Source organism: Halichoerus grypus, chromosome 2, assembly GCF_964656455.1.
Source record: "Halichoerus grypus chromosome 2, mHalGry1.hap1.1, whole genome shotgun sequence".
In the NCBI taxonomy this organism is placed as follows: Eukaryota; Metazoa; Chordata; class Mammalia; order Carnivora; family Phocidae; genus Halichoerus; species Halichoerus grypus.
Genome location: NC_135713.1, coordinates 30,579,973 through 30,603,918, shown reverse-complemented (window position 1 = coordinate 30,603,918; position 23,946 = coordinate 30,579,973). Strand labels below are relative to the sequence as shown.

The 23,946-nt window shown below is 36.5% G+C and overlaps 1 protein-coding gene across 5 annotated transcripts in view; it reads left to right on the top strand.

Moving 5' to 3' along the window:
* FYB1 (FYN binding protein 1) overlaps positions 1 to 23,946 on the top strand; it is a 148,067-nt gene that overhangs the window by 103,952 nt on the left and 20,169 nt on the right. For 4 of the 5 annotated variants that reach the window (XM_036111105.2, XM_078066674.1, XM_036111106.2 and 1 more), the window contains exons 4-12: positions 8,223 to 8,269; positions 10,511 to 10,530; positions 10,978 to 11,012; positions 11,981 to 12,101; positions 15,138 to 15,297; positions 15,800 to 15,944; positions 20,611 to 20,633; positions 21,875 to 21,941; positions 22,911 to 23,048. In XM_036111105.2, the coding sequence (XP_035966998.2) occupies positions 8,223 to 8,269; positions 10,511 to 10,530; positions 10,978 to 11,012; positions 11,981 to 12,101; positions 15,138 to 15,297; positions 15,800 to 15,944; positions 20,611 to 20,633; positions 21,875 to 21,941; positions 22,911 to 23,048 (756 nt within the window). The remainder of the gene's footprint in view (positions 1 to 8,222; positions 8,270 to 10,510; positions 10,531 to 10,977; positions 11,013 to 11,980; positions 12,102 to 15,137; positions 15,298 to 15,799; positions 15,945 to 20,610; positions 20,634 to 21,874; positions 21,942 to 22,910; positions 23,049 to 23,946) is intronic. The other variant, XM_036111107.2, reaches the window with a different exon arrangement.

Below are 23,946 nucleotides of genomic sequence, written 5' to 3'. Positions count from 1 at the left end.
GACTCTTGATATTCAGGCTTAAAAATTTCTATTTTATATGAGAGGGAAATTTATGGGGTAATCTTTAAGCAAAATTGTGAGATATGGGCGTTCCTGTGCTTTTCCTCATGCCGCCACCCTTCAAAACACACGCATGGGTGTTTTCCGCATGCTCCCTCTGCCAGCCTGCAAATGCCGTTCCTCCCCTCTCTGGTCAGATGCCACTCTCAGGTCAAGCTCTAATAGATTTTTTTTTACATTCACTCAAGAATTGGGTTTTTTTGAGCCACTACTTTGTGCTGTTGTAATAGTAGTTCAGGAAATATCAGTGAACAAAATAAAAATCCCTGCCCACATAAAACAGGGGGCAAGAGACCCAAAGAATAAAAATAATAAACAGGTAAAGGAAATAGTATGGTAGGAAATACCAAGTAGGAGAAAAGAGAGCAGAGTTAGGTAGTGTAGTAGGAGGGTGGGGTTGGGGATAGCATGTCACAACTTTAAGAAAGGGGAGGGTAGGGGCACCTGGGTGGCGTCTGCCTTTGGCTCAGGTCATGATCCCAGGGTCCTGGGATCTCAGGTCATGATCCCAGGGTCCTGGGATTGAGCCCCGCATTGGGCTTTCTGCTCCGCGGGAAGCCTGCTTCTCCCTCTCCCACTCCCCCAGCTTGTGTTCCCTCTCTCGCTGTCTCTCTCTCTGTCGAATAAATAAATAAAATCTTAAAAAAAAAAAAAAAAAAAGAAAAGGGAGGGTAGCTGCCTTTATAGGCAGTTATATACTTGAGCAAAGACTCACGGAAGTGAGGGAGTTAGGCTTGCAGATGTCTTAAGCAAGACTATTCCGGGCAGAGAGAGCAGACAGAACAAATGCCTAGAATGTTCAAGGACTAGGAAGAGGGTAACTGGTGCTGGAGTAGAGTGAGCAAGGGAAGGAATAGCAGGAAAAGATTCAGCTCACATAGGGCCTTGCTGGTCATAGTCGAGATTGTGTCTCCTCGTGAAATGGTAACCACTGAAAAAGGTTGAGCACGGCAGTGATGTTTTGACTTATGTTTTATCAAGATCACCTGAACAGCTATATGAAAAGAGACGGTAGACAAATATTGAAACAGGGAAACTAGTCAGGTAGATTTTGCAGAAATGCAGGCATGGTATAGAGGTGGCTGTAATCAAGATGGTGGCAGTGGAGGTGGAGAGAGGGGTCCAGATTCTGAATATACTTTGAAGGTAGAGACAACAGAATTTGGATTTGGGGTGTGAAGGGCAACAGGGATCAAAGATGGCTCCAGGGCTTTTGGCTTGAGCAACTATAATATAAGGATGATGTTTCCTTCAACTGAAATGGGAGAGGGTGCAGTTGAGCAAATTTGGGAGTGGGGAAGATCAGGAAGGCATGGCTAGGTTAAGCTTGAGGTGTCTTTTAAACATCTAAGTGGAGTTATTGGACTGGCAATTGGGTATCAGGAGCGAAGAGTTTGGAAGAGAGTTCTGGTTTTAAAATATAAATTTGAGAGTCATAGGCATATATTCTCCACTTGGAATCATGAGACTGTTACAATCACCAAGGAAGTGAGTATAACTAGAGAGAAGAACCAAGCCCTGGGGCACTCCAACTCTACTAGGCCTGGGAGAAGAAAAATGAACAAGGGAGAGTAAAAAGGAACAAACAATAAAATAGGAAGAAAACAAGAGTGTGGTGTCCTGGAAGCCAAGTAAAGGTAGTATTCCCTAAGACCAAATAAAGGGAGGACTGTGGAAGTGGTGGGGGAGAGATATCCTGGACTTGGGATGCAAGCCTGACTGAAATAACATGAGAGGAACAGGAAAGAAGAACTGGAAAGACCAATTATAGACAACACTTTCAAGGAGAAATGGGGAAGTAACTGATGGGAAAAGTGAAATAGAGTTGTTTTTTTAAGACGGAAGAAATAACAGTATGTTTGTATGCCGATGAGAAAGATCCAATGAAGAAGGGAAAATTATAATGGTGACGAGGGCAGAATTCCTGAAACAAGGACTAGAGCGGGAAGTAGTGTTCAGGTGAGGGACTGGCTTCCCGAAGGAATAAATAACTGAAAGGTTTACAGTCTTCCCAAGGGTGTAGAGTCTGCATTGCTTAAGGCAAGAAAGGAATTTTTAATTGGTATCAGGGAAGGAATTTCAGGAGATAGGGTGGCCTTAATCACCTGCCTCCCCAGAAGTCGGGGGTAATGACATCATTCAGATCAGGATGCCTTAAGGATGTAAAAGATTGGAGGCAGAAGAGAATTAGAAATAATAACCATCTTTTAAACTAAAGTGGGTGAGGCCAAAGTTCTGTTTTATTTTAAATTGTATTGTTTCCCCACCTAGTGGTCAGAAGTCAGCTAATTACATTTTCTGCTGTGTTACTCAGACATCAGAAGAGAAACTGAAACGCATCGAAAGAGCTTGTTTATCACTATTAGTGTTCAGATCAACATCTTTTAGTGTAACACGTTTCTTGGCACCACCTTTAAAAATTAATTATAATTTTAACAGTATAACTAATTTTTCATAGGAAAACAGAACCACTGGTTGAATATTTTGGTGTACAAAACAAATTCCATGGTTATTAATAGTAACGAGACAGGAAAAGTGGACTAATAAGAAATAATAAATACTGGGAAGTGACCAAGGTTGAACAGTTCTTACCATGAGGTCATTCATAGTCAGCTTCAGATTTTGGGGGCTCTCAAATCAGACAAAAATTAAGAATTTACCATTATAACCCTCTTATTCATTAGAAATACTTAACATTGTCTGGAATTTGAGACTTGCCCTATCACACATGCACTTCCAAGGGGCCCAGCCTAACTCCATTTGGAAAACATTGGCTGAAACGAGTTTTATAGGTTCTCCTGCATTCAATACAGGAAGATATGTTCCCGAGAAAAGTTCACAGAGAAGTCGTAAGATTCTATTCTCAGCAACAGCAAGTATAGAACCAAGTTTCATGTGACACTTAGATTCGCTCTTCTTCTTTAAAAAACAAAAACAAAAAAACCCCAACAATTAAAGTTATGAATAGCAAAGAAGATATAAAGGTCAATAGCTTTACATCTTTTAAAGTCAGGAAATAGAGCTCTAATAGCTTTCTAAAAATGGCAGTCGTAATATTGAATTGACTTTGTCTTTCCTATGTAATTCTACACACCACCATGTAAAAACAAAGAACCGGTGAGAGCTCCTCCTGAACAGACACACTGTTCTAACAACTGATAAGCTTCCTTTTCTTCTCCTTGACCTCCCCCTCTGCTGAGGCCTGTGTGACAGGTGATTGGTTTCATTGTTTGCCTGTATCTTCATGCAGTTTTTCTCAATGCCTGCAACACTTTTTTTTTTTAAATAATTGGCGACAGTTTAATATCAGTTTATTGTGACACTTACCTATTTCTCTTCCTCATCTTTTTCCCTTTTATTCTTCACTATCATTCTTACATGATTTCTTATTTATTGAACATTTTCATGTTATATATGGTGAATTCAGAGTTCTATAAAGTAAACTAAGATTTATATGCTATTGTGTTGGGTCCATGAATCAATGTGTGCATGCAAACATTATCTACAAGTAATAAATGGTTTCTATAAACGTGCAGCCACATATGCATGAATGTGCCATGCAGATACTCTCCATTCTGCAACTATTTGTTACTCTTTCAAGTGTTTTAGGAAATAAACTGCAAGTCCAGTAGTCTTTTTGACTAATACTCTTTTTCAAAAATGATCATAAACAAGTCACTTTAATAACAAACATTAATTTAGTTTCTTAGTATTGCTGGGACATAATTAATTCATCAAAAAAAAAATCAAAGTCCTATACATGACTGGAATTATCCTAATAGCTTTCTAAAAATGACAGTCATAATAATAAATTAACTAACAAAGTGACAGTCTCTTATAGTCTCGTAGTAGAAAGAGAGCCATGCAAGCAATTACTCTATAATTATAGTGATACAGAATAATTACTATAATAGAGCAATGTATGACACATAGAAGCAGCAACTGCGTGGGCCTAGGGCGTTGGAGATGACTTCACAGAGAAAGGAGTGTTTCAGGAGAGGCTAAAAGATTAAGAAGGGCCACAAACAGGGGATGATAAGGAGAAAGATTATTCTAGGAAAGAAAACAGGGTGGGCTAAGAACAGAGGAACAAGAAACAGAGTGTTCAGAGAGTGAGTCAGTATTAATATGTGAAAAAAAAGATGATATAAGAGGATATATGAAAAATAAAACTGTAAAAGAACAGGACTGAGGGACACCTGGGTGGCTCAGTCAGTTAAGCGTCTGCCTTCGGCTCAGGTCATGATCCCAGGGTCCTGAGATTGAGTCCCGCATCGGGCTCCTTGCTCAGTGAGGAGCCTGCTTCTCCTTCTGCCTGCCACTCCCCCTGCTTGTGTGCTCTCTCTCCCTCTCTCTTTCCCTCCCTCCCTCTCTCTCTCTCTCTCTCTCTGACAAATAAATAAATAAAATCTTTAAAAAAAAAAAAAAGAACAGGACTGGTCATAAGAACCTTGTATATCATGAAACAGGCTGTAGATTTTATTCTGTAGGTTGTCAGTTTATTTTGACATCTAAGGTATTTACATCTTGTGCTTTTAATTAATACTCAATTCATTAAAGTTAATAATGCAAAGGCCTAATTTATTTTAACGACTGAGCCACCCAGGCGCCCCGCAAAGGCCTAATTTATTTTAAGTACTTAAATTCCCATAACTTTCTATCTTATTTATACATCTAGTAATTTTTATTTAAATAAGAATAGTTGTCAGTGGGATCTTTGACTAATGATTGGACAACTTAGGTTAAATTCTTTCAAATGCATAGTTACATTTAAAAATTTAGTTTTAATTACCCCCTTATATGTTTTACGTTGCATGGATAAATCTATATATTGAACTTTTTAAGCATTTCAAAAACCTAACTGAACAAATTTAATAACTGCACTAAGTAAAATCTTCCCCAAAACTTAAATGACTCTTATTAAGTCTATCAAAGCATGTCCAGTTCTCTTAAATATTCTAATTGTATTTGCAATGAGATTTTTCTTATACCTTTTAAGAAGCATATTTATTTTGAAAAATTTTATAAAAGGCAGAGAGAATAGGGTGCCTGGGTGGCTCAGATGGTTAAGCGTCAGCCTTCGGCTCAGGTCGTGATCCCAGCGTCCTGGGATCGAGTCCCGCATCGGGCTCCTTGCTCCATGGGAGCCTGCTTCTCCCTCTGCCTCTCTCTCTCTCTGTCTCTCATGAATAAATAAATAAAATCTTTAAAATAAATAAATAAATAAAAATAGAAGGCAGAGAGAATAGTATAATGAGCCTCCATGTCCCCTGCACCAACTTCAACAATTGTAAATTCATCACCAATCTTGTTTCATCAATACCCCCACTCACTTCCCTCTTTTATATTATTTTGAAACTAATACCAAATACATATAATTCTATTCATGAATATTTTAGTAAGTATCCCTAAAAATTAGGCTCTATATATTAATATAAAAATCAAGTCCATGTTCAAATTTCCAATTGTCTCTTTTTAAGTTTTTTGAATAAGAATCCATATAAAGTCTACACATTTTCATTGACTTATACATTTGCAATTCTCTTTCAAGCTGTAAGTCTACCCTCTATCCCTTTATTTATTTATTTATTTATTTATTTATTTATTTATTACAATTTATTTGTTGAAGAAATCAAGTTGTTTGTGGGCATTATAGTTAACCACAGTCTAGATGTTGCTGAGTGCTTCCCTATAGGATATCTTTCGTGTTCCTCTCTCCTCTGTATTTCCAGTAAGTAGGTAGTTGCAGGTAGAGGTGACTTAACGAAATTTAATTCTAGTTTTTTTGGTAAGACTACTTCTTAGATGGTGGTGTATTCTCTTATCAGAAGTCTGTAATGTCAGGTTGACTCCTTTTTTGATGTGAGCAGCCATTGACACTCAACATTGACACAATCAAAGAACCCATCCCAGCTGGAGACTGAAACATGTATGTCTATGGCAGTTCTTTCTGAGCCACAAGTGTACCCACTGAGCTTGTTTTTTGGTCTAAGGGATAACAAGGCACTTCCAGCCCACATTCTTCAAATGGAGTTAGTTTTGCAACCAGCATCTGTTGGGTTTAAGTAACACTCTTTCCTAATTCTTTAAGTGGCTTGAGTAATGAACATGAGAGTGATATAATCATATTTTGCATTAGAGAGATCATTTTGGCAGCAATATGGAAAAGGGACTGTAAGCGTGGAGAAGATGAAGAGCAATGTTCATCACTAGAAGATGGGACAGATGGCTACTGCAAGAGTCCATGCTAGTGATGATATAATTCTGTCCTTGTGTCTAGCAGGAAAGTGGAAAGAGATGGAGGGAGGAAGTGAATTATAGGAGACATTAAATATATGGAACTGACAGAACATGATTAATTTGATGTGGAACTGAAGAAGAGTGAGAAACAAGGATGACTTTGAGGCTTAGGTGGATATGCGGAACTTCAGTGCCATTCACTAAGATAAGAAACCTAGTAGGAAAAACAAGTTTATGCTGGGATAAAAGAAGGCAGCCTCAGTTTCTGCAATGTTAATATAGAACTGGCTGTGGGACATTCAAGTAAAGATGTGTATATATGAGTCTGAACCTCAGAAGAGAGGCCTGCACTGGAGATGTCAATGGAAGTCACCAACACTAAGAGAACAAATGAAGCTGTAGGCATATATGAGACCTTTCAGGGACAGATGTAGAGTGGAAAAAGAAAGGAAGCCAAGACCAGAACACAAAGGAACATCATCACTTAAAGGGGAAGTGAAAGGGAAATAAGCCCACCAAGGAAATTGTAGGATGGTGGCCAGAAAGACAAGAAATGAGCCAGGAGAGATTTCTTATGGAAACAAAGAAGACTCTAGGAAGGCAAACTGGCCAATACTATTAAGGGCCACAAAATAATCACATAATAATGCAGGCTGAGAGGTGTCCAGTGGATTTGGTAAGTAAGTCCTGTAAGAGTGGTTTCAGCAAAGGATAGGCAATAGAAGCCAGAGTGTAGTCATGAAGAATTGAGCAAGAGGAAAAGAAGTCAAGTCTGTGAGCACAGACAGCCTTCTCCACTTTGGCTGGGAAAAGGAGGACTATCTGTGGTAATGTGGAGGATTTAGAAAGGTAAAGAGAAGAATTTGGCTTTTATGAATGAGAGTAACTTGGGCTAAGGGAGAAAACAAATTATGAGATATTTAGGAATGGGGAGTGAAAGAAGGGGAATAATAATAATATAAATAATATGATGACACACAGAACAGAGAAGAGAAAGGGGGTAAAACACTGATAATTTAGATAGAATTCAGGACACAGGTGGAAGGAAATTTGACAGAAGGTAAGGATAAGTTTGGGTTAAAGGAATATATTTTCTTAAGAGAGTTCACATCCAATAACTGCTATTTTATCAATGAAATAAGAAACAAGATCATATGATTATAGGGGAGAGGAGAGGGACAAGAGATTTGCAGAAAGTAGTGAAGGTTTTGAATAGCCATTGAGAAGGATGATGGGAGAAAAGATTCACTAGGAAGAGGTATATGAGATTATAGAATAGTGTTGAGGGTAACATTGAGACTGAATGCCATTTGTAATATCAAGAATCAGTGAAATAGCAATTTTCTCCAGCTATGTTAATCAACCTGAGGAGAAAAATAGAAAATCTAGATGGCTGCATAAATCATTAGGGATTTGTGGGGCCCAGGTATTGATAACTGTTAAGAGCAGTTGGAGTAAAGTGGTTTGGAATGAAGCACCTTGGAGTCCAAGCCACAAATGACAGAAGTAAAGCCAGGTGGAAAACATCTGGAAAGAAGGAGTCAAGGTTTAGAACTAATTCTCTTTGGTATCTATATGATAAAAACAAACAAATACCTTCAGAATCCCAGAATTGAAGTATTGATATACTGCAATTTTCACAGAAAACATATTACTGCCCTGAAGCAATGGATTAATTTTACGTGTCCACTATGAATACACAGAACTGTCTTCAAGGTCCCTGATTCTCCATGTTTTTGCCTCCACAGCAGCATAAATATGAGGCTAAAGCCCATTCTAATAACTTCTGATGTTTTAAATCAGAGCAGAAATTAAAGAAAAAAGAATAATTTAAAAATGATCCTTTTATTCTTTTTCATTTTTCATTGTAAGGTGAGCATCTATTTGCTCCATTTTTACTTTCTCTTCTTTCCTGTTTTCAGAAGCCCTGTAAATGAAGAAAGTCAAGATGGTATGATGCTCTCTGATGGTAAGGGGCAAAAAGATGTTTTATTTATGTATTTGTTACCTCAGATACAGAAATTTGAGTTAATCATTCTGATAGGGTCACTATTGGGCCATTGTCATCATTGGTCCATGCAAGACCCCTCTCTTGTTTTACTTAAGTATGTATTCCCTTTTACCTCCATGACCCATTCCCTTCTCTCTGTTTCCAACCAGAGACAAATATTCTAATATATTTAATGTGTTTGTGTCTGTTTGTACATATTCTTTGCATACTCTTACATGTGTGTATATATTTCAATTTACATAAACATTATGTTATAGCTCACTCTACTCTTTTTTTTTTTTTACACTCAGCATAATGTGTTTTAGGGGGCCCACACATGTTGCTATATGTATATTTAATTTGTTAACTACTGCACAGTACCCCACGGTATGTATCCTATGCATTTGCATTTTACGTCCAATTCACTGATACTTACAAATAATAATTCAGTGTATGTTCTTGTCCATATTCCCATGTGGACCTCTGAGAGACTTTCTTTAAAATATATATCCAGTAGTGGAATGGCTGTTCATAAGCTATGGAATATTCATTTTGACTGATTAGGACTAGAGTGTTCTCCAAGAAAGCTGCATCTGTGTGTACTCCCATCAGCAGGGCATGAAAATTCCAAGATGCTTACCTTTCACCAATGTCTGGTATTATTCAGCTTTCCAATTTCGAGTCTTATATGTATAAAATGATATCTCACTTCATTTTCATATTTCTGCTTCTATTGGGTCTGAGTACTTGGTTTGTGTATTAGCCTTTGTGGTTTCCTCTTCTGTAACTTGCCAGTTCAAAGATGTTAAAAATAGCTCCAAAATGGGTTTCTGGATAGGCCAGGACTAACAAATGTCTTGGAAAGTGAGGGAAAGGAGAAATAAATGTTAATTTATTTTTTCTTTTTTTGATTCAAATATCTTTTGATACTTTAGACACTGCAACTATCTTCTCTCACCCAAGCTGTCTTTCACTGAACATAAATGAATTTTGATATAATCAAATTAATTATTACATTGTAACTTGTGTTTTAAAGTTTTAGTTAAGAAGTCCTATCCCTAAAAAATAAAAATATTATCTCCTATTTTCTTCTATGAACTTCATCCCTAATATCTGAGTCTTTGATGTCTTTGCAGTCCACCTTTGAGGAGTTAGCAGAAACCCAGATTTACTGCCTCATTTGTGGAACCAGTTTTCCCATTACCATACTTTGAAATCCATCATTTTCTCAATCTTTTATAATGCCATCTTTATACTACATCAACTGTATAGGTGTGTGTCTATGTATGTATATGTGTGTATTTGTGTGTGTAATAACTGTGTATATAAGAGTGTATATAAATTTATTCATCTGTCTCTGAGCTCTCTGCTCTATTCTACTGGTCTATGTGTTTCTATACCAACACCACATTGTTTTTATTATTATTACTCTAGATTATGTCTTAATATCTAATAATTAGTTGATATCACTAAACACTTGAACTGCAACTGACATGGGATTAATATCTGAAAAACACAGGACCTCTTCCAAGTCAACCAGAAAAAGATATCAACTCCAAGACAAAAGTGGTCAAAGGATATGAACTGGCAAAGTATCTTTTTCCTTTAGAGAGAGAGAAAGAGAGTGAGCCGGGGGGAGGGGCAGAGGGAGAAAGAGAGAGAGAATCTTAAGCAGGGTCCATGCCCAGTTTGGAGCCCAATGCGGGGCTCAATCTCACGATCCTGAGATCACGACCTGAGCCGAAACCAAGAGTAAGCCACTTAACCAACTGAGCTACCCAGATGCCCCAGTAAAGTATCTTTTTTTTAAAAACCTAATTAACTTGATTTGCTTGATACATAAATCCAAATCATTGGGAACAAATAAGTCAAAAAGTGCAAACTAGTTGTGATTTTCTGATAATACCTTTGTTCCACACAAGCCCATAAAACCAAATGTGCATGCCTTTCATAAACAGGATAAAAAGTCTTCATTATTTTTTGGCCTTTGCATTATTTTATGAAAGCCAGTGAGATGATCTTACAGTTAAAGTACAAGTACTGAAAAGGCCATAGTAAAGATCTAAGCCACATACTCTATTTTGTATTTATATATCTTTGATAAAGCGTAAGTTCTGTTACATTATGAACTGTTTTGAATATATTATGTCTAATAATTCTGTACTAAAGTGCTTTCTAATTAAAATATATTAATTTTACTCTTTTTTTAAAATGCTTTAGGTCCTGGAAATCCAGATGAGGTCAGTTTTTTTTTTTCCCCTTCTGATATTATACAGCTTAACTAAAATATTTAACAATTACTGTGATTCATGTTCTATTGACATAAACCAACAAATGAAAACCTTTATGAGTAATAATGATATTTTTCCATTTATAATATTACTTCGTCTAAAATGTTTGAGACGTTAAACACCAGTCATTAAACTGACTCACAGGAATTTTGTAGCACTGCACATAAACTTGAGTCTGGCTAGACATCTGAATTACATAGCAGAATATAAAAGAAGATCATTTTGTGCTTACTCTTCCAGTCTATCTCTTGAAAGAAAAAAAAAATATTTTAAACAAGACAAGTTTACATACACTTAAATTTATGCTTGTTTTACTAAGTATTTGATCAATGTAATATGTGTATGTTTCCTTTTTGAGTCATTAATATTAATTATTATTAATGTTTTCCTTGACAGGAACAAGACAGTGAAGGAGAAACATATGAAGACATGTATGAGTTCCATTTTTTTTTTTACCATGATTTCATCCCCCTAAAGTGAATATTATGATTTCTATGAGGGAGAATGGATGGATATTCAACACTAAGGGGGAAAAGCTTTATTGTTCAAATGACTGACATATAATGATAACCTTTATTTCAATACAAAGGACTAAAGATTCTTTCTTTATTTGTCTAAGAATTTTATGGAGGACTCTTAAAAATGTTCTTCTGTGAGAGGCCAGCAACCCACAGCTACTGCGGCCGGGAATCACTGAGCCAGGAATCTGGACTTCTTGTTCTCATTGTGTCCTTGGGCAAATGAATTTATCTTTATGTTACAAGTTCCCCACCTAGACAGTGATTCCCCTCACAAGGGTGCTGTGAGAAATAATTTACCACAGCACCAGATGGCAAAGTTTCAACCTGCTAAAGCAGAAAGATGTTAAAAATAGCTCCAAAATGGGTTTCTGGATAGGCCAGGACTAACAAATGTCTTGGAAAGTGAGGGAAAGGAGAAATAAATGTTAATTTATTTTTTCTTTTTTTGATTCAAATATCTTAATTTTCTCTACCTGCTTTTTGTACAACCAGTTCTGACGACAGTTTTTGAGCTAAGGTTTGCATGTATGTGCGTGTTCATGCCCTGAACCTGTGAGTGCCTGCAAGAGAGAGCGAGAGAAAGATTGTATTCATGCCGATATGCAGCAAGAACAGGGCCTTTATAAGCACTGTCTCCCACTGGGTAGCCCAGGTTGTGAGGGGAAGCAGAGCCTTTGGAAAGTATCCTCATTTGTATGCCTCCTACTGGATTTAAGAACAATCTCACACACCCAGGAATTTTGACAACCCTTGGTTTTTTACCTTCATCTCTACAGTCAGATACTGTTTTCTGTTGTGGGTAGAAACCTCTGAATATGTGAGCTGTAACACATCAATGCTTGCAAATGCCCAAACAACCTAACAATTTGTATCCACAGAGAAGCATCCAAAGAAAGAGAGAAAAAAAAGGAAAAGGAGGAAAAGAAGAGATTAGAGTTGGAGAAAAAGGAACAGAAAGAGCGAGAAAAGAAAGAACAAGAAATAAAGAAGAAATTTAAAGTAAGAGCTTGCTTGCTGATGGGTAAAAAAAAAAAAGAATGATCTCTTTTTATAACTTCCACACAAAAGGGGCACCATTCTTAAAAACTTACATGGTGGGAGAATTAGTTAATTGTTGTTTCCTAAAAAAGTAACTACCTTCATAACAGTAATTATTTTGCCCAATAAACTATCTTATCCCTGCACTAAAAATGTAATATGATAAAGTCCAAATAAAATATGGCAGCTTAGAATTAGTGAGCACCTAGGAAATTTTATGGTGATTGAGTGAATGAATACTCAGTTGCTCAAACCCATCTTGTCTCTCATCATTTCACATCTGATCTTAACCGGCTTATACTATGAGCTTGGAGCACACACACAGATATCCCTGTGGCATGTATCACAATGGTGCAAGGGACACAAATGTCTCTGGATGACCCAGACCTGTCTCAGAATAAAGTTGCTATGAACTACTCTAACTGCTGTTGTCTAGACCTGACATATTTTTGCCTTTATTTTTAGCTTATGTACATGTTGACTTCTGAAACCCACTCTTTCTCATCCCTCTTTTTCCACCTGGATTTCTGACCTCTCTCTTCTCTGATGTCTGATTTCTAACTGTATGACTCCTATTACTACCCCCAGTGCTACACTGGCAGGCTAGCCTTTCTTGATTACACCATCTTTGATGACATCTGGCACAGGTCTGGTGTGTTAGCTATATTTAAGGTGATTATATGAATTACAGAACTATTCTTCACTATAAAAAGGATTCATGTCAAGATTCCTTTAAACATTTAATTCCTCTGGAACATTTAATATATGGTTTGAGTTATAAAAATTTGATTTCTATATAACTCCCCAGTATAGTTATTGTACTAAAACAAAGTTTCAACAGCACGGTGCTGGAAAAAACATAAAGCTTTGAGTCAATTGGACAGACGTGGATTTAAATTCCAACTGCCCGTATGAGTTATGTGATTGTGGGCATATTATTAAACTTCTCTAAACCTCAGATTCTTATTCTTTTTTTTCTTTTTTGGTTTTTGTTCTCTAAAGTGAGAATAAATGATACCTCTCCTGAAAGTTTGTTGTGGAATTAATTAAAATAATGTACATAAGACACTATATCTGCTAAGGTTCTCGTTAAATTTTGAAAAAGCTTACTATATAATATATAGAAAGAGTATAAGCTTATATATATATATAAGTATATATATAAGTAAAATTAAGATTAAAGCATGACCATTAAGACATTTTACTCATACAGATGTATGGGTACCAATGTTCATATTTTTCAAGTGGCAAATATGAAAAATTAATTTCTTAAACAGAAGTTTTCATAACACATTTTATGAAGGGACTTTATACTTTTGAAGGAATTAGGTGAAGTTTTTTTCTGTGTTTCTTTTGGAGGAATCAATTTTGCATTGTTTCATTCTTTCATTCAAATAATATTTTTTAGTAAGAAAAAAATAGGGTATGGAAATCTTACCACTAAATATGAACTCAAAGTTTGTAAAGACTAGGACTTCACAAGCTATATTCCCTCCACAAAAATGTTAAAAGATGTTACAATTAAAGAAATTAAATAAATGTGAGACCTTACAATAGCACCATATTTCATTAAATCTATGACATAAAACATTTCACATTTTCAAATTCTGAAAGTCAGATGCATCTTAACATCATTGGCATATCATAATTTAAATTAAGTTGTTTCTCTCTTAGTGGTACATAATTGATATGTCACAATTCATAACATCATGAGTTCAATAAAATGAACTTCAAAAATCACAATGCATATTTGCATATCAAAAGATCCAAGAAATTATGTTGAAAAAGATACAAATTTAGGATTAGGCAATTAGGAGTTCAGGATTCATGTTCTCAACTAGATTACAGCAGTTCCTCTTACTCACAGGTGATACATTCCCAGACCCCCAGTGGATGCCTGAAAACATGGATAGTACTGAACGCTATATATACACTGTTTTTTTCTTTACATATATACCTATGATCAAGTTTAATTTATAAGTTAGGCACAGTAAGAGACTAACAATAACTAATAATAAAATAGAACAATTGTAGCACTATATTATAATAAAAGTTATTGAATGTGGTCTGTCACTCTCAAAATATCTTATTGTAGTGCACTCACCCATCTTGTGATAATGTGAGATGATAAAATTCCTACATGATGAGATGAAATGAGGTGAATGACTTAGGTTTTGTGACGTAGAATTAGGCTACTATTGATCTGACAATAGGTCAGAAGGAGAATCATCTGTTTCTAGGCCGCAGTTGACCACGGGTAGCTAAAACCCCAGAAAATGTAACCACAGATAAGGGGGGAGTTCTATATTCTCCTGCTGTGAAGAAACCACTGTACTGTCCAGGATATTTATTTTCAAAACCTCACATACCATTTGTTCGCTATTTTTTTTATTTACAAAGCTATTTCTAAAATGTTATCTTGCTTACAGCAGGTAATGTCTACTCCGAGTTTACAGACAGACAACACCACAAAGTTGGGAAAAAAACAAAGAAAATGCTTTTCCCACAAGTACAACCCACCACCACCACCTTACCTCCCCTTTGTTGTTTGAAGTCTGAAGAGCACCATCAGAATAACCATACAATTCAAAGATGGAAAAAAACTTCCACCTACCAAGCGGACCACCAGCATATCCCATAAAAACCATAGCACCCAGCATGTATTGTCGTACATAAGCGGTATTCAGTTATTAGTGGCTTCCTCTGCAAGCCCTTCGCAGGCTTCTAAGGTCAACAGATCACTGCTACTCTCTCTTGGACCCCAAGCACATGCTTACCTGTTCCTTGCTGTCCTGCCTCACCTCGGATTTTCCCCTCACCCCTCTTAGAAGAACACGCATTGTGCATGACATTCATCCCCAGTTTCTAGCTCAAACCCATAAATGTTGTAAATAGGCTGGTTGGCAAGTCGTGGACCTATCGTCTTTCAAAACTCGGTTCCTAAAAGGTTTTCTGAATAGTAAGAAAGCCTGTTGTGATTATTGCCCCTCTTTGCAGCTAACAGGCCCTATTCAAGTCATCCATCAGGCAAAAGCTTGCTGTGATGTCAAAGGAGGAAAGAATGAACTGAGCTTCAAGCAAGGAGAGCAAATTGAAATAATCCGCATTACAGACAACCCTGAAGGAAAATGGCTGGGCAGAACGGCAAAGGGGTCATGTGAGTGCAAATTTTCCTATGACTTCAAAGTGTTGGGGTTTTTTTTTAAAGACAATATTAAATATGCAAATTCTCTTAAGTTAGGAGTAGTTAACAGAGAGGACAAAAATAGGAAAATTTAAAATGACAAGGATGGCTGCATCTTTACCTCATCTGCCTTATTGTTTTAGTGGGGAGCAATGTAAATATTTATATTATTCCAGGGAGGAACAAAGGGCGTTAGTTTCCTCATTGATGTTAAACGGGGTTGGTGGGGGGGATGAATCATGTAAATCACTTTGGAATCTTTAAAGTGGACTCTAAGCTTACTGCAAACCACAACGGCCTAAGACTTCGACAAAGTCCAGTCAAATGTGTCTACGTCGGAAGTCTATAGATCAGAAGTGCATGCAAAGAAATGTAGGAAAATTTTAAAGAGCAAATTGCAATTGATATTTTATTTAAAACTTTGAGATATTGAAACTACAGTTATCTGACCATAAATCATTCCTCCTGTTGGTAGATGGCTATATTAGAACAACTGCTGTCGCGATTGACTATGATTCTCTGAAACGGAAGAAAACATCTCTCAGTGTTCTTTCATCAAGACCTATTGAAGATGACCAGGAGGTATATGATGATGTTGCAGAGCAGGATGATATTAGCAGGTATGTGCAAATACAAACTGTAAAGCAGATCAGACTGTCGTCTTGTCAGAGATTATATATTTTAAGATCCTAGAATTTTACTTTCCATGTTTCCGACTGCTCACTATCAGTAAATCACCATTTACAATTACAGATACTTCAGTGTGGGTGAAAGGTCACTTGAAACTCCATAGTCTTTTATTTCACTCTTCAGCTGTGTGTATCAAATACTACTTAAAAAATAATAGGCCATTTGCCAGGTCTTGCCAAATGCGTTCTCATTCTGAAACACAGTTTTCTAATATTCGTTCTGATTTGATCTTAGGGCTATGCCTAAAGTAAATATGATTTTGCAAAATATGGAGCATGAGATATAAAATTCAGCTCTAAAAATATAAAAATTTTTGCTCTAAAATCTCTGAATCTAAATATATTTGTTGTTCTTATTTTTTTTTAAAGATTTTATTTATTTATTTGATAGAGAGAGACACAGCGAGAGAGGGAACACAAGCAGGGGGAGTGGGAGAGGGAGAAGTAGGCTTCCCACTGAGCAGGAAGCCCGATGTGGGGCTTGATCCCAGGACCCTGGGATCATGACCTGAGCCGAAGGCAGGCGCTTAACGACTGAGCCACCCAGGCGCCCCTTTGTTGTTCTTATTTGAAAAGATAACAGAAAGAAGATTGCTTTTTTTTAAAGATTTTATTTATTTATTTGAGAGAGAGATAGTGACAGAGATAGCAGGAGAGAGCACAAGCTGGGAGAAGAGGGAGAAACAGGCTTCCCACTGAGCAGGGAGCCTGATGTGGGGCTCGATCCCAGGACCCTGGGATCATGACCTGAGCTGGAGGCAGATGCTTAGCCGACTGAGCCACCCAGGCGCCCCAGAAGATTGCTTTTTAATAAAACTCTACTTTGCTTTTAAAAGTAAAAAAGTAAAAGCTCATTTCACTATGACCCCTGGGAATCAACGACGGGTCCAATTTCATTTCCATGGCCCATTCATTCCACTAGATTGGAATCATTCTCCCGGTAGGAGTCACAGGAACACCTTCCCGGGGTAGAGGAACAGAACAAGACATCCTTTCTGGGAGGAGGCAGGAGGGGAGAGGCACCATCTTCTCCCATGTACCTTTCCTTCTCATCTTTCCCTTCTCAGTCTTCTGCTTCCTTTCTCCATCCCTCCTTTTCTATCTCTTTTTTCCAGCTCTGACCTTCCTGGTCCCTTCTGCCCCTTTTTGCTTTTCTATTTTCCTTCTCCTTTTGTTCCTTCCTTCCTCCAGTATCTCCCTTTCTGGGTAAAGCCGTACCCCTTCAAGTTGAAGGAAAAGAGGATGAAAATCTCCAGCCCAGTTAGGAATCCTTGTTTTCCTGTGCCCATGTTGTAGAATTGGGAAACATCCACTACGATCTCAAAACATATATCTGCACTGGATCTTCACTTGGGTAAAAATGGGGTCTGCATCCTTCATAGCTCACATTTCAAAGAAAAAAATTGCTTCAATTATCAAACATTTTTAAAATGTAAAATGATCAAAATAGTAATATACTTATAAAATGTATGAAGAATGAATGCAGTTTCCTTCCCATAGTTGTTCACTTCATGTCATCAGTTAAACTTGCTGTGTTGCTTTCTGGCAGCTTTGTCTTTCTAAATAGCCTGCAATGCCTTCTTGTCATGTTTTGATATATGTTGCATAATTTATGGTAAATATGCCATAAATTATGCAACATATATCAAAATATGTAATGTATGCACTGGAGTTTACAGATCATAAATCAGCTTTAGTAATCAGAAACGCTCTCTGACCTAGTGTGGGAGTCTATAAATGCCAGTTTTGAGGTCAAAGTTTTAAAAGGCCATATTCTGAGATTTACAGAATTTTCTGTACATGACTATGTCATTCTGCCTATCTGCAGTGTATATACTTTATGCTTTATGTTTTATTTATTTTAAAAAATGCTTTTCTCTTATTTTGAGATTAAAGAATTCCAGGAATATTAATACATACATATTTATGATGCACACACTCAGGAAAAAATAATAAATCCACGAAAAGGAATGATGTTCTTAAAATGAAGCATTATTTAATCATGATAGGCAACTATTTCCCCAAACTAATACTATTACTTTTTCCATTGTTTGGAGTCCATAGATACTGCAACCCTAGAAGACATGCTCTAATTAGTAAGCATGTAGCAGAAAAAGAACCTATTTAATGAAATGGAGTTAGAGGAGGTGTATGGTTTTAATGCTCAATATCTTAAACAAATATAGCACCACAATAGTTACTAGCATGTATGTCACCCTTAGGCATAGTTAATAAGAAAATGAAAGAAGAGAAAATGAAAACACAAGTCTGATGTTGGGTTTGTTTTTGTTTTTGGTTTTGTTTTTTTGGTTTTTTTGAAGCTACAGCTGCTGCCGGGAGAGATCCCACAACAGAACAGGCTTTGTCCTTAGTAGAACAAGGGAAGATGCTGACTACAGCCGGCAGCTTGCCCTGGCAAGAGTAGGAGAAAGCACCATCCTCTCCTTCCCCTTCTCTAGATGCCTCCTGGGTCCTCACATGCTTCACCTGCTCTTTCCTGATCGCTCCAAGGGTAGGGGGAGCTGACTGTGCACTTCAACTTCTGTGAGCAGACAGGAGGCTTAAAAGCACAGGTCCTGACAGCTATCCTTCTCCCTTTTTTCTCAACTAAAGCAATTTCTGTAATAAATATGAGACGTTGAAGAAAAGGAAATTATACATGCAAATACTTCATCACATAACAAACTTTGCTTCTCTGCATGGTCCTCAAACTTCTTCCTTCCCTCTTTTCCTTCCTTTCTCTTTTCTGGCACATTCCTCTCCTTACCTCCACTTCATCTGGTAAATGCCTTGTATTCCAAACAGACTATTTATAAGAAGTTGAAGAATTGCTCTAAAAATAAAATAATGTGTGGCAACTTTAGTCCTGATTATTAAAACTCCATTCTTGGGGAATTGGTATGAGAATCTCCAAGATGACATGTATTTGCCAAGAATGGCAGCCAACCAAAATTGCAATTTTTCACATGATTCTAACTGCTTGCTTCACGCTCAAAGGGAAGTGTCAGACAAAATGAATGTGAAAACAGTATGTAAGCAAGTGGAGAATATACTTAAACTTCATCAAAAATCAATTCCTTATTTACATATTAGGACATTTATAGTTTGTTTTTCTACAAAGTTCCATTAACAAGGTATGTTTTATTTCTAAATTAACTGTAGATCTGTGTCAGACCCATTTCTTTTATTCTGACTTCAAGGTTGAGGAATCAGATATGAGTGTATAATTAATACTGCATGGCTGTAATATCAGACCAATATCTGTTGCTGGCAGATTATCCAAAGGGCAAAAATGGTGGTTTCAAGGGGTGCAGTGAAGTAAAGACAAAAAAACATTATAGAGGAAGGAAGGACACTGAGGTTCTTATGTCAGCTCTTCTGTTAATTAAAAGTGGGTTTGGTCAAGTCACTTCATTTCTCAGAGCCTCAGTTTCATTTCTGCAAAATGAGAGGATTAAAACTGACTTCTGAGATTTTCCCAGTTCTCACAATCTACTCTTCTTTTGCTCTAGCAGAACTCACATTTTAGTGAAAGACACAGGCAAGAAAACAGATGATTATAAAATAGGGAAAATAAAGAATGTTAGAGAAATAAATAAGAAATACAAGCAATATGGATTTAGAAAATTGAGGGCCACACTATTTACAATAATAAGAATAAAATTTTGGGGTGCCTGGCTGGCTCAGTCGGTTAAGCATCCAACTCTTGATTTGGCTCAGGTCGCAATCTCAGGGTTGGAAAATTGAGCCCCGCATCAGGCTCAGTGCTGGGTGTGGAGCCTGCTTAAGTCTCTCTCCCTCTCTCTCCCTGCCCCCCTCCACGCTCTCTCTCTCTGTCTCTCAAATAAAGAAATCTTTTTTTAAAAAAAGAGTAAGATTTCATGAGTAAGATTTTAACTTTTTAGAAATTCTCTCTTTAAAAAAGAATATAATGCTACTGGACTAAGATAAAATGCTGTGGCTATAACATATTAAAAGAGAATTGGGGGCATCTGGGCGGCTCAGTCGTTTGAGCATCTGCCTTCGGGTCAGGTCATGATCTCAGGGTCCTGGGATGGGCTCCCTGTTCAGCGGGGAGTCTGCTTCTCCCTCTCCCTCTGCCTCTCCTCCCCCGCTCCTGCTCTCTCTCTCTCTCTCTGTCTCTCAAATAAATAAATAAATAAATAAATAAATAAATAAATAAAATCTTTTTTTAAAAAAAGAGAATTGAGTTTAATGTAATAATGGTTCTATATGACTTCTGGAATACTACTGTGGGTTGGTTGGTTGTTTTTCATAAATCTATCTATGGAATGATGCAATAATGTATAATCTAAAAACTACCTTGGGAAATGTTAAAAGCAAACAGTAACATTGTTTTGAAAACTTTATGTAGTACTGACAATCACTGGATTCTTATTAGGTTTGTTTTGTTTTGTTTCTTGCCTTGTTTCTATTATGATAAGGAACAATGTTTCTTCTTCTTTACATAGAACATCCTGATAACTTTGAACTGCAATGTTATTTCTCTTTTGCATAACTGTTCAATATATATACTTCTCTTCCCGATAGCTACATAACTCATACGCTAATTTAATTTGTTTATTTTTTTTCCTAGCCACAGTCAGAGTGGAAGTGGAGGTAAGCCACACACTTTTATCAGCAGTTTCTTCAAGTCTTCACCATTTTTGTCTATATTAATGACAAAATGCTTTTGTTTGCAAGTAATGAGGAGGATCTTAATGTGGTACCACTGGACTGGGAGCCAATGACCTGGATTCTAGTCCTGCCCACTGAGTGACCCTAAACAAGTCACTTCTTTCTTCCAAGTTTGTTGTGGGTCATAGGGTGACACTATTTCCGGTGTGCCCAGGGCACTCTTGATTTATGCCAATTGTCTGAGCACAATTATTAATAGCATCCCCCTTCACTTTTAGAAGTATCCTTATTTGGACAATTTATATGGTTACCTTAACTATGACTCCTAAAGACTCCTCATATTCCCATCACCAAAATAAAGGTATTTTACTAATAACTTTCAGTGCTAAAATTCTCATCCTAAAAGTCAGATTTCAAGTTCTTTGTACATATTTTTGCACAGAGGAGGTACTCAATAAACATTTATTAAATAAATATTTGTCAAATAGCAAGGATCCTGAGGGTTTACAACAAAGGGTTTAACTCTTAAAATATCACTTTTTTAAAAAGATTTTATTTATTTATTTGTGAGAGAGAGACACAGCAAGAGAGGGAACACAAGCAGGGGGAGTGGGAGAGGGAGAAGCAGACTCCCGGCTGAGCAGGGAGCCCGATGCGGGGCTCAATCCCAGGACCCTGGGATTGTGACCGGAGCCGAAGGCAGATGCTTAACGACTGAGCCACCCAGGCACCCCTTAAAATATCACTTTGATTAAATGAATCAGAGCTACTGCCAAAATTCAAAAATTCACCTTTCATTCTGTTTTTCTTTGCTTATATCTTGATCAGTATCTTTTTCTGAATGTCCCCTCACTATTAATTAAATTTTTATCACCTCCTCTTTTCCACAATATTTAACTCTATCCCTATTCGGTTTTATTTTTTCTCATATTTATTCTCCCCTATTCCTTTTATCTCCAATGCACAGTGCCCTTTATCATCCTTCATATATTTATTAAATTTCACCTCTAAGAATTCCTTTATAAATAATCAACAAAGCAATTTACCTACTACCTATGTGAGAGTGAGAAAATAAAGTTATTTTTTAATTAAATGGTTAATAAGGAACAGGGACTTTTCTGGAGTTAAATAAGGCAGATTTATTATCAAATTTTGAGTGACTGTTACATGACCAAATTATAAAATTAACAGAAGATTCTTTCCCCCCCACCATCCAAATGAAGGGATGTTCCCACCTCCCCCAGATGATGATATTTATGATGGGATCGAAGAGGAAGATGCTGATGATGGGTAAGAATAATCAGTGAACTGTTTTCTTGAAAATTTTTTACATACTGAAATTTAGTGTTGATTTTTGGTTAGAATAAAAAGCAAAAAATAGTGCTCTTTATTACAACACCAATAACGATTTGAATGTTTAATTAATAGCAGAAGTAAGTCAGAAAGTATAATTGTGCCACACTTCAAGTGAAGCGGTATATTATTTGGAAGAACCTCAACAACTTTGTCAAAAGAAGTGAAATGAAAAAGAATTATCTGTTACAGATTTTTTTTTCAAACTTTTCCCAATCATTTATTTATCAATCAATAATCTCTGGAGAGTTTATCAGTTGCATGGCCATCCTCTGTATAATAATCATAGTTTTAGACAATCCAAATAAAATGAAACCATATGCTATTTTTGGCAAAACCAGTATGAGGGGGGCTGGGGTAACTGGGTGACAGGCATTAGGGAGGGCACGTGATGTAATGAGCACTGGCTGTTAATATACAACTCATGAATCACTGAACTCTACCTCTGAAACTAATAATACACTACATGTTAATTAATTGAATTTAAATTTAAAAATAAAACTTTAAAAAAATAGTATTGAATGCTTAATTCTCTGGTTTTTAAACTTTTGTAATGACGTATTTTAAAATTTAAGATCTGTCATGTACTTAAGATCCGTCACATATTTTAAACATAAAATAATGCAAAATTGATGTTTAAAACTTAATTTTGACTTAGCTTGCTATTTTAAAACCAAGAGAAATTTCACTAAATAGAAAAAATAACTCACCTACTACTTACCTAGTAGCAGCAGTATTCAAAGACCATGGCCTATAAACATAAAAGCATCATCTTGTTGAATACAATGAGTAACTTGCTGCCTGAATGATCAATGCAGTAAAATTATAAAAAAATCTGAATGTCCACCAAACGTCTTCACATTCCACCAATGATTCCATTCTGATCAATGCCTGCATGCTCCTAAGCTCCACACTACAGGTTGAAGAGAAGAGTAATTCGTGGTCCTGGGGGATTTTGAAGATGTTAAAGGGAAAAGATGACAAAAAGAAAAGTATACGAGAGAAACCTAAAGTCCCTGAGTCAGACAATAATGAAGGTTCATCGTAAGAGTCAACCAACCAAATTCAGTGCACAATAACTACACTAATAATAATTTAATCAAGTGCTACTAATATTTTATAACCAATAACCAAATTCTGACAGGCTTAAGTCACTTCAACATTATTTTCCATTAGTCATCTTAGCCTCATTTACGGTGTCACCCTTACACTCATGCATTTACATAAGAGGAACATAAAATATTCAAAAATTGTCATATGGTTCAAAGATATATTTTGCCTTCCCTACAAACATGCACAGAGAACACACACATGCACACACACACACACCTTTACATACTCATACACACTTCATTTATAGAACTTTTTTTTCACTGCAACATCATATCTAAAAGCTCACAATTCCAATGCCACATTTTATTATATAATATTTTATAGTGACTACCCTTCAAAATACATTCTCTTTTAAAAAATCAGCTTGCCAGAAATAAAGGATACAATTTGCAATTTCTTTTCTCTAAATACAGTATTTAAAGTCTTTGTAACTCAGTAGATTCTCATCCTTCACTAAAGTCTTTATAAAATGTTAATTCCATATAGAATTCCTCATTTTAAGTCTTTTGTGAGACCTAAAACCAACACTTAGTAAGCAAGACACTTAAAATTGTAAGTAAACATAACAAATCCTCTTTTTTTAACAAATCCTCTCTTAATGCACCATTATTTAAATGCAGACCTTACTTAGAAATAAAGGCAGAGATTATTTTTCCTGTTCCAATTGCACACCTCCTAATTTTGATTTTCAATCATTTGAACTAATGACCTCTCACACTTTAGTGTAACTGTGCACCATTCTTCTAGTGATGTGTGCTTGTGTGTGTGCTTGAAGTTCAGAAAGTAATAAAAGCAAAGGTCCTTTTCTGTTGCAACTAAATGCCACCCA